This window comes from Teleopsis dalmanni, chromosome X, assembly GCF_002237135.1.
Source record: "Teleopsis dalmanni isolate 2A chromosome X, ASM223713v2, whole genome shotgun sequence".
NCBI classification, from domain to species: Eukaryota; Metazoa; Arthropoda; class Insecta; order Diptera; family Diopsidae; genus Teleopsis; species Teleopsis dalmanni.
Window position 1 is genome coordinate 50,515,586 of NC_051848.1, and position 11,537 is coordinate 50,527,122.

General features: G+C 30.1%; 1 protein-coding gene across 2 annotated transcripts; it reads right to left on the reverse strand.

The window, feature by feature from the left end:
• Positions 1–1,070: 1,070 nt before the first annotated feature.
• LOC119689431 (Krueppel homolog 2) lies at positions 1,071–10,014 on the reverse strand. 2 transcript variants are annotated; one of them, XM_038104260.1, is made up of 5 exons: positions 9,867–10,014; positions 4,711–4,905; positions 4,391–4,640; positions 4,169–4,302; positions 1,071–1,735 (listed from the first exon to the last, which is right to left on the reverse strand). In XM_038104260.1, the coding sequence occupies exons 2-5, from the start codon at positions 4,887–4,889 to the stop codon at positions 1,513–1,515; spliced, it is 786 nt and encodes a 261-aa protein (XP_037960188.1). In that variant the 5' UTR covers positions 4,890–4,905; positions 9,867–10,014; the 3' UTR covers positions 1,071–1,512. The 2 variants fall into 2 exon arrangements, with proteins under 2 accessions (XP_037960188.1, XP_037960189.1); XM_038104261.1 differs by lacking the exon at positions 9,867–10,014 and adding an exon at positions 9,232–9,466.
• Between the last annotated feature and the right edge of the window lie 1,523 nt (positions 10,015–11,537).

Consider the following 11,537-nt stretch of genomic DNA (forward strand, 5'->3'; position numbering starts at 1 on the left):
GGCGATCTAATATAGTTCCATTTATCATTAAAACAGTACTACACTATGCTCACCAACAATAACAGCCGAAAAACTACAGACATTGAATTTTAACCGATGGTCTAATACTTTATATTTATATACTTTGTATTTATATTTATTCTATATAGATATTTGGCAACGATTTTTAAATTAGAAATAAAAGTATATATAATTAACGATTAAATCTGACAAAGACAAATTTACGATGGACATATTATTTTTAACAACACAATTAGCAAGCCAACTGTAGTTATTCAGTGGTTCCCAAAATGGCCGGGTCTACGTCTCGGAGCCACTCGTCGACCAAATGCTATTAAGCTTCCACCAAAGGGGACACACAATCAGGTATGTGTTTTTTTGATATTTGTCGTATACCTAGGCGCGCTACAAAAACCAGTTATTCATCAATTCAGTGTTTCTAAAAATCTTGAACTAAAAATTTCAATAATTTATCTCAAAAACTAAGGAAACATATCCAGATAAGAAAAATTCGTCTCAGCGTGCTGATCATGATCATGAATACTTTTTAGTACATTTTTACTATGGTACAAACCACTTGACAAACAAAATATATATATATATATATATACCTTGTGATCAAAAAAGAACGAGAATTTTAATTTTTTGAATTCCTGTGCTTATCAAATCGGTAATTTTTTTTATTTTCACGCTGGCAACACTATTATACACATTCTGTCAAAGTTTAACACATATCGTACTTGAGCATTGAAAGTTTTTCCAACCTTCGCTACTTGCGGAATAACACGATTAGTCATCGCTTCTAATTTGACAGGCACGAGTTCTAAGCCCGGTACTTGCAGTCTAAACAAATTATATACGGACTATAAACTAATTAAGAAATTCGAATACTTCCTAAGACCACTGATGATGAGTACTTGGCAATACTCGAAACAGCGATGTACTAAATTTGAACTTAATTTTTGTTCTTGTCTTTTCTTTGCTATTCGAATCCGTCTCACTTTTAAATCATTTCTTTTCGTCATAAATATACGTCACTCGTGGCAAGAAAAAATTAACACATTAAATAATTAATAATTATAAATTAACTGTTACCCATGACAAAATAGTCATACATTTATTAATTTACATTTTTCAGCGCAATGATTTAATTCTTAATAACGATTTGTGATATTTAAACATAAAATTTTCTGAAATCAAAATTAACTAAGAAAAACAATTAGAAAATATCATAAATACCTCTTATACTTAATCGTATATCTATAATTCTATTATAAAAGAAATTATTCAAATCTACCACGCATCTTAACTTGAAAGAAAACAACTATTAAATAATATAATTTTAAAAATACAAAGAGCAGGATACTCCAACAAATAGGGTCCCCTCAATTTTGTAAGATCGTTTGTGATCGTTAAATGACTTCTATCAAAACTGGTCATCAAGTGTTTTTTGATTGTTTCTTCAGCATGTGTTTTTATAGAGTATAAAAATGTGATGTTATTAGTAAAAGTTTATTGTGATGCTGCTGGCTGCGGTTGTGGGGCCAGACGATTGACGACTGCAATCAGTGCACGCAATATTTTTGCAATAAATTGTGGTGATTTGTAGGCCAGAGCTTCAGTAGTCATTCGTAATTCAGTAAATGCATTCCGTGTGTAAGGATTGCGGCGTGAACTGTAGCGCATAACCAAAAAGTGGTAGTAGACAAGAGGTGTAATAAGACCAGCTTTTCCCCTGTAAGATTGAAAGGTTCTTATTAGTTCAATAAAATAAAATATTTCCTTATTTTAATAAATAGTCATATATATACTTGTGCATAATATATTTGTCTATAAATAAAAATAAATATTAATATAAGTTTAATTATCAATTATCTCTGTGGAGACATCTACCAATTGTAAAGGAAGCTTTAAAAAAAAGTTTTAAAAAATATCATTTCGTAATTTTTGGGCATTTTTTTTAAGTATAAATAAAAAAAAAGGAATATCATGTTTTATAGAAGGGTAAAAATTAATTAATTATTAGAGTTAGGTATATGGGTTACTGCCCGCAAATGTGCGTTGCTCGGATGTTGAACTGATTTCTAGGTCTTATATTTTCAAATAACAACAATATCACTCTGAAAGAAATTGCTATGGTTTATAGAAGCCCCCCCGCCTCTAAATCGCTCAATCGCCCCCAACCACTACACATTCACTTCCCTACCCATGTTATCGTCTTGTGTATCCTTAGAGGTCCCAGCGGGTTACAACAACAACATAGGAGCTACTATACCCACAGCTTAGTTGGCACGTTTAATTTTCTTTTAGTTTATAAAATTTACGCTCTACATATCTACGGGTTAGGGATGACTAGCGCATCCGAATTGAGCATCTAGCGTTTTCGCTGTATATTTATATTATTAAGATGAATGACAATGCACTTCCAAAGGTGTTTAAAGTAGCAGTGTCTTCGGTAGAGTGACCAAATTCAGAGTGGACTAATTGTATTCGGTATACGAAACTCAAAAAGGCGCTAAAGCAGTCTTGGTCAAGTCTCTGATTTTGCAGGTCTCTGTCAGCTCTGTCATGTCGGCAAAAAAAGGGGACTTAAAGATTTTGATTCTTCTCCTAGTCAAAAGACAGACGTTAGAAGTAAAAAAATTAATAACAAGAAAATAAATTTCTAAAATATTTGTCACTTATCATTCATAAAACTGTTGAAAAGCGAAAGGAAATCAAAAATAGAATGCGAGATTAGAGAGAGCTGGATAAAACTCTATATAAGGAAGCTTTGGCACATAGATAAGGTGAAATGTCTCATAGAAAAGTAAAATAACCGTTTTGTTTTGCCTTCATTCAAAGAAAATCGAAGTTAAATATTATTTCATATGTTTTGACATGAACGTTTGTCCACTGGAACCTACTTGTGAAGCCCTTTTGGGAGATGTCGAACGGCACTTGGTCATCGGCTGGCGATGAGTGGCTCCGGGACGTACACCCGGCCGTTCATTAAGAACCTTCAATATTTGTTTGTTGTTATATGTGTAATGTCGGCTACTGGACTGGTTACCTAAACTTATATTCAATTTCAATTTATTTACCATTTTCGGTATTTGGTGTGGCCCCGTAGGATAACTAATGTTTGTTTATGGCAAATATCTAAAGAAATCCCTATTGAAAAAGAAATAGTGCGCAGGAAATACCAATGGATTGGATATACCCTTCGGAAGGACGCAAACGAAATAGTGCATGTAACGCTACAATGGAACCCCCAAGGTGCAAGAAACAGAGAACGCTCCAAGATGACATGGCTTAGAAGCGTTAATAAGGAATTAAATAAAACATTTAATGACTTAAGACATATAGCTAGAAACCGAGATTTGTGGAAATCCTATGTAAATATACTAAATAAATAGACTAATTCTTAATTTACACCTAATTGATGTAATGCTAGAACACATCAATAATAATAATAATAATGCGTAGTAAACCTTGTATTCAAATGTATGCCTAAATGGGAAACAGTACCGTTTCAGCACAAAAGATCAACTTTGGTCATGGTGCTTCGCTCCGTTGGGAGCTGGTAATATGTTTATTTCTATCCTAACAGTACCTGCTTGATGTATCGATTATTATTTGAACTGATTATCAGGATAATACTTCTTTTTAGAGTGAAAGTAGCATGGCGACATTTTTGTTCATTAAGATAAATATGTAATTGGGCTAATCATTTTTTAATAGAAGGAAGCGAGTTTCAAGTTGCCTTAAAACTTCTGAAAGACTTTTGTGACGACACAAAGTCGAAGTAGTGTAAGGAGTATCTGAAATAAATAGAACGTATGAAAAGGTGTCGATTATGCTATTTCGGGAGCCGTTTATATAAAGGCTTACTCGGAGAGGTATATAATTTGTGATTTACACTAAAATACCTGTTGTAAAGATACGATTCTAGTACGTATCTACGACCACGTTTGTAGCTCATAAACTGTTAACTTTAAGACTTGACATGCAGCTTTGGCGATATTTTATTAATTTGCTTTCTTATAAGGCCATAATACTTGAAACTATTAACATAAAATTGATAGTCTCTGAGACTTTTGATAAATCAAATTTTTTTACGAAGCCACTACAGCTTCATTTTATAAAAAAAATTATGGAAATTAATTGAAATAATGTGACAACTTACATAAATGTTAGAACAGCGGCAAGAGGCATCAAGAAAATTTCAGAAAATGCAGCAGCTTTTAAGATGTTGACAGCTTGAAACTCCACTAATGATATAAGCAAGCGGGCACCCCACCATGAATTTTGTCCAATAATCTAAATACATTTATGTAAAATAAGAAAAAAAAATGTACAACGTAATTACAAAATAGATAAATAAATTTTAAAAGAAATTTATACTGACATCTAATAAATTTTGTAAAAAACTTGCTGCGTGCAGCACTGCAAAAAGCACAATTGGTATAAGGATAAGTAATGTTGGTTGAACATTAAAAAATATTAAAGAATACATGAGGTAGTGACAAGAATCTTCAACAAATAAGCGTCCCAAAAATTCACGCGAAAATGTAAATGTTGGTAACCGCTGATGAAGACGTAACGCGGATGTGGCTGCATTAGATAATAAAACTTTATTGAAAGCACTTTGTTGATTGCTACAAAAAATAAAAACAAGATATATCCATATTTCTATTAATTCAAATTAATTTATTAGCAATTACTAACCCAAATATTGGCAAAACGTAGGCCACTGTGAACAAAATGGTTAAGACGCGTGTTGCCCACATTGCTCCATTGATTTTGTTTGCTTTGAAATGTTGTATAAGTTTGGCAGGAATATTATCACTTCGTCGCGGTGGCGGCGTTGATGAGGAAGATGTAGGCTCCTGTGCATCGTCACTCATGTTGAAATGTTGGGATCTATAAGATAGAAAATAAACAGCACTAAATTAAACAAACTATTAACAAATGATATTAATTATGTACTCAAAGTAAGCATAGGCACAAAAAATGTTTATCTAATCTTTCAAACTTTAGACTTAAGCTATATAGATATTCCTAAGAGATTACAGAAGTAAATAAATTCAACATTTTTAAAATTTTTCGAAAATTTAATAATTTTCTGCAAATTTTGATTTTATAAAAACTGCAATAAATGCTTATAAAAATTAAAAATCACAATACACCAACAAAATATTTTTCAAATATTTGTTGGTAGAAAAGAAATATATTATATAAAAATAATATTTTCCATTTAAAAATTATGGGTTATAATTGATTTGCTGTTGAGCGTTATTCCCTAATAAAAATAATTATAGATTATATTATATATAAGGTATGTTCAGTATAAATTTATATTGTGCAAACTGTTGTTTTGATCGCTTTAGAGCTTATCGGTGCATACCTTATATTGACAAAAAGTTCCAGTCGTATACAGTCTACAACTTCTGAAACCGTTAATCGGTAGTTTATATTAAGTGATTTAATGCAATTTTAGTTAAAAAAAATCTCTTTCTTACTTCTGGAAACAGCAAAGACATTTATTATATATTTCTAAAATTATGAAGTGATAAACAATAATCCAGTCAAGGCATAAAGAGGGGTTTTGAAGATACCTCGCAGTTAATAGAGAGTAAAAGTGCTTAAGTGCACTGGCTCAAATAACTTCAACATAATAATAAAATTATGAACTATTATTGTCGACCTCTTTCCAAACCCACAATCAATATTTTGTATTAAAAGATTTGACAAAACAATCCCCAGAAAGATCTAGCAAAACAAAAGATTATCAAAATACTTAGCTTTGTACTAGAATTGAAAATGTGAAAATGGATACAAAATATGCTGGTCTTCCAACAACAACATAGTTTCGTTGTTGTTACCCAACGGGAAACACTTATAGCAAACCTGTTTCTTGACTCTCGGACGTAAACTCGACCGCTGTTGGGCCAACTTGATAACTGTTGAGAATACTGAGAATACTCCAAGAAAACCTGGAAAAAAGTACACATAATTAAGGTAGTAAGCTAAAAAAAATTCGAAGGCCGAACGTAGAATAGCTTGAAAATATTGAAAAAAATGGACAATGAGCCGCTATTTTTCATATGACATGTTTAAATGTTTAATAACTGATTTAGTTTTTGTTGTTGTACATAGGTGTTAAGAAATTCTGATAAAAAGGTTTTCAAAAAAATAGTGAACTACAACAACAAAATTTTTTTTATATTATTTTAATTAATAGAATTTTTGGCTGACTATACAGCTGTTTCAAGTATCTCCAAATACCCAACAGCAATGAGCTTGAAAATAATTCTTGTATTTAATTATTCCTAAGTAATTTTTTTGAGATTGCAAGTACTAGGAATCGAACTCGTGCTCTGCCAAATTTGAAGCTCAGAGTCAGCGTTCATTAGCCAACTTCAGTTGTCAAGCCGTACTTGAATTTTTATGTTCGCACATTTTTCTGGAGTTTTGTTTATTGGCTGTGACTGTGTTTTTTTAACAAATTCACTTACTGTGTTTACATTAGAACGGAATCATAAACCAGCTGTAAAATATCTGATAGATTTTTTTGTTTATTCTTTTTTGTTCACAACAACAACAACATAGTTGCATATATATTTTATGAAAAAAATAAATAAAGACCGTATAAAGTATAAATCTGTTTCAAATAACATTGAGAATGCATACTCATCATCGTACACATGAGACTGTTTCACTTCAAAAAAAGAAAAAACTTTCTCTTATCTGGCTGGCTTTACGTTTCATGCTAACATGGCCAATTTCATAGAAATTTTCTAAAATTTCCGCATCACAATTTTTTCTTATTCAGCCAACTGTATCAGCATACTCAGATCTGTATATATTATTGGAATATATATATAAATCAAAAATAAGTAAATACACATTAATTGTGTAAAACTGTCTAGATAAATTGAATAATTCCTGAAAAAGAAACGATAGCATTATTAATAATATCTATAAAAATGCAATTTATTTTTTTTCCCTTCAGATGTTTAATATCTTTTTACAGATATTATAGCATATAAATATAGAAATCAAGATATTGTCAAAAAAGTTCAGAGATTTTAAATCAAAAAACACAATTAAAGTATATTTTTAAAAATATAATTAAATATAAATTCTCACACATGTGAATAGCGAAAACTAAAGCAAATAAAAGAAATTAATCATATTTTTTGTAAATCACAGAGCGCTCATTAAAAACAAGATATAAATGTGAAAACGTTCCAATTAAACTCTTTTACAAAAAATGTGTTTCGAAATTATGTATACTTATGAATATTATATTACTTAGGTTTTTACTTATGGTTCTATAAAGTTTACGGCAAGTGTTTGTAAAACTGGAGCACGATGAAACGAAATAAAGAAGTTGTTAGTACGTATCTATTTTCTAACTAATGTCACACAATAAAGAAAAAAAAGACAGTTTTTACTCTGTTTGCACTACGCTCAAGTATTATTAGCCACGTCATCCAATCTACATATATGCTAAACCTTTATAAATAATTAATAATAATTTGTTATTATTTAATAATTATTGTTGATTAAGAGAATTCAGTTTTTAGTGAAAATGAAATTTTTGAAAAACGAAAGCGCTTTACACTGTCGTTATTAATCAAATGAATATTAAGAAAAAAAAGTAGTATTTATTAATTATCGATAATACTGAGCGATATTTTCTTAAAGTTATTTCTAGACTTTTCTAATAAAATCCTATCTGTGCTTATTAATCTTTCAAAAAATATTTATAGATTTTATTGTTTATATATATTTTTATATATAAATTAAACATTAAAAATTAAGGAATGGATTTAGACAAGAAGACTATGAAGAGCTTAGTATCTATAGCTTAGTCGTGCCTATATGTTATGCTTGCTGTGTATGAATCATGTTAAACCCTTTACTTTCGTAAAGTAAAATACAATCAAACCTCTCTATAACGATTTCATTGGTGCCTACAAAAAACTTCGTTATAGAGAGGTTCGCTATAGATAGGTTCAAATATATGCAAATCACTTTGTCATTAACAAAACTTCTTTATAGAGAGGAATTCGTTATAGGGAGGTTCGCTATAGTGAGGTTTGATTGTACTTTCTTAATGCTTACAGAGCACTAGAAAAAATAATGTCTAAAACACATTAAACCATTTTATATAAAGGCAATTGCAGAGATAGATTCCAGAACATGTAACGCATTATTATAAATCATATTATGAAGCATTATCATAAATCATTTTAAATACTGAAAGCACATTAGAACAAAATTATTCCATAGACCTAAGTTTACATGCAAATTTAAATAAAATTTTTTAAAAAGTTTAAACCAAACAATATGTGGACATGAAATAAGTTTAAGTATTTTAAGTATAAACATTTTTTTATACTAGAGGTGCATAGCATACGTCAAAATATACCATTAAAGACTATCACATTATTATTATTATTATTAAAGCTTTTGCTTAACAGCCGGTATTGCGGCCAGAAGAGTTCTATTGTACGCATTTTACTATTGATTACACAAAGAGAAGAACTCTTAATCTGTTCTGGTAGCAAAAATTGCATATGAAATAAGTTTCTTCTGTACTTTATTAAAGCTGGACAGTCACAAAGTATATGCCTAGTAGTTTCCTCATCTTCGAGGCATAATCTGCATTCCGAATTAGCAGATAATTGTAGTTTATGAAGGTGATATTTCAGGCCATAATGACCTGTAATGAAACCCGTTAGCAACCTTAAATTGTATTTTAAAAATATAACCATAACATTTTACTACTAAAGAAGAAGCAATACGAGTAGGAAACAGCAGTTCCGTCGACCATACATTTTAAAGTCAGGCCTCGAACTAAAACAAAACATTTAGTTTAGTGCATTCTATGTATTTGGAGGAAGGAAGGGGAATAAACAGTTCCAAGATGCAACATTTTGTTTAACAAACAGCCTAAAGTCTTTACACTTTCAGCTTAACTGTCTTGTATTATTGCTTGTCTAGACGATTAACGACACCAAAGGAAATATATGTTGCGCTAGTTATAGTTCAGACACGATTGATATTTTAGAGCCGTTTTCTTGTGTTCCTGGGAGACGACAGACATGAAACGGTTCGCATTTTTTATTTTATTTGTTCGCCATTAGTTGTTTTAATTATATATGGATTTTTATTAAAATTTCTTTTATAGTTAGAGGACTTAATTAATTACCAATTAATTACATTACCACAACTCACATAGATATGTAGATAGAATAGACTTAAAAGTGCAGCGCACACAAATTAAAAGTAATCAAGTTAATTGAAATTGCACACGCATTATAGGCAAAAAAACACACTTCTTGCACTTCCTGTCACACATATTTGTTCTATATTAAAAAGCACACAGCAAAAAGGTTAATTTAATACTCCTATCAGCAACGACTGAATAGATATTATATGAAATTGTAAAGTCAGTTATTTTACGATCATGGTGACGACATAATTTTTTTGGTATATAAATGCTTTAATTGTTGCTTAAGAAATGATAGTTATGTGCGATAAAAAACTGAATTTCACCATTGCTACATACTACTTCCATAAATGTCAAATGTAAATAATCACTGTGAACATTATTACTGCATATTTCAATATCCTAAAGCAGTTATATACATATATTCATAATAAATTGTGTATGTGTGCGGTGTATATAAGTTTTTTCCACTTTACTCAGCAAAACTATAAAACATATTAACTTAATAAAATCGCCGCAAAACATGTAGACACTCGCTGTAAGCAATTGCACATAAACTTTTTACATGACAAAGGGGTTCATCCCTTTGTCAATAAAACTATATTCACTTTAAGTTAATTGTAAAAATACGTGTACTTACTTTTAGTAATTTTACAGTTAATGATGCTACGCAAACAGCAAAGCTTTCAACACGTACCTATACACGAGACTAATGGCAATTGTAAATTGACAATACCTTTTTTTAACGTGAATAAGTGTTGCCGTTATGCACTTCACTACCTTTATAATTGAACAAATTCCTTCTTCAAATAGCGAAACGTCAAAGTCAAAGATTACTGAATTAAACTCTATTTCAGTCAATATGACAGTCAATAATATTCTTTGCACGAAATATTTTCATTCATAAATTCACAATATATAAGTTTAAAAAATATTGTGGTCACATCGAAATTTCTCGACGAATATCTTAAAGTATATCATCTAATCATAAATAAATAAATTAAATATAAATTAATTTATAATAATAAATAAATAAATAATCATAAATAAATAAATTAATTCATACATAAATATGCAATAAATATATTTACAAATGTTGTAGTAACAACAAAATTTCTCGAAGAATATTTAAAAATATATCATGTATTTCTCGAAGAATATCTTAAAGTATATCATGTACTCATAAATAAATAAATTAAATATAAATGAATAAATAATAATAAATAAATAAATAACCATAAATAAATTCATACAAAAATTCATAATGGCGTATGCGGACAAACTAGCCAGAAAAGGAGCAGCCACACCGATGATGGGGCCGGAACTTTTTTGTGAACTAGAAATAGTACGCTTCTTTCTCTCCTAAAAATAAAGGAGAACCAGAAAAAAAGGATTACTAGGATAATATACCAGGATTAAAACAATCCAAATCACTTATTGGTACCTATAACAACAAGAAACTTAGAATCATTACAGGAATCCTAACAGGGCACTGTAGAATAACACACCAAACTGGGTATACAAAACAGGGTATACTTACGGATGCAAACTGTAGATTCTGTGAAGAGAATGAGGAGTCGGCCACACATGTGCTGTTAGAATGCTCTGCTCTAATGCACATACGAAATAGGGTCCTAGGAATGTATATTCTTACGGAAGAGGCAATAAAACTCTGTAAAGTAGGTTCTATACTACTTTTCATTGACGCAACAGGGCTTAAAGACCTACTCTAAGCCCAGAAGGGCGCACAATAGACCCAACGGTTGCAGTGCCACATCCCCCTAACAATAATAATAATACATAAATTCACAATAATTAATTTCACACATGTTGTAGTCACATCGAAATTTCTCGAAAAATATCTCAAAATATATCATGTATTCTTTTCTAATCTATGTTCCGACAGCCAAATTTCCTTAATTTTGTAAAAGTGAAATTAAGTTAATTTCGATAGTGTTCATACTGCCAAATTAAGGTAATCATATATTTTTTGTTTACAAATCGAATGTTAAAAATTACATAGTTTAAAAACCATTTGTATCTGGGAAATTTTAAAAGTTGATTATTATATGGCATTCAGTAGTTTTATTAGCTTTACTGGATTTCAGGTATGTGGATTATTATTTTTCACTCTATTTTAAATTAAAAAAACTTTGTTTTTTCTCTGTGTTCAAATTTAAAAATTTGCATTACTTTCATAATATTTTACCGTTTTTTATTAAAGTCAACTGTCATTTCACTTTTTCGTTATCTCAACTTTATCTTTTGCTTAAAATTATCTTACTCTTAGTTGCATTTGAAATGTCCCTTA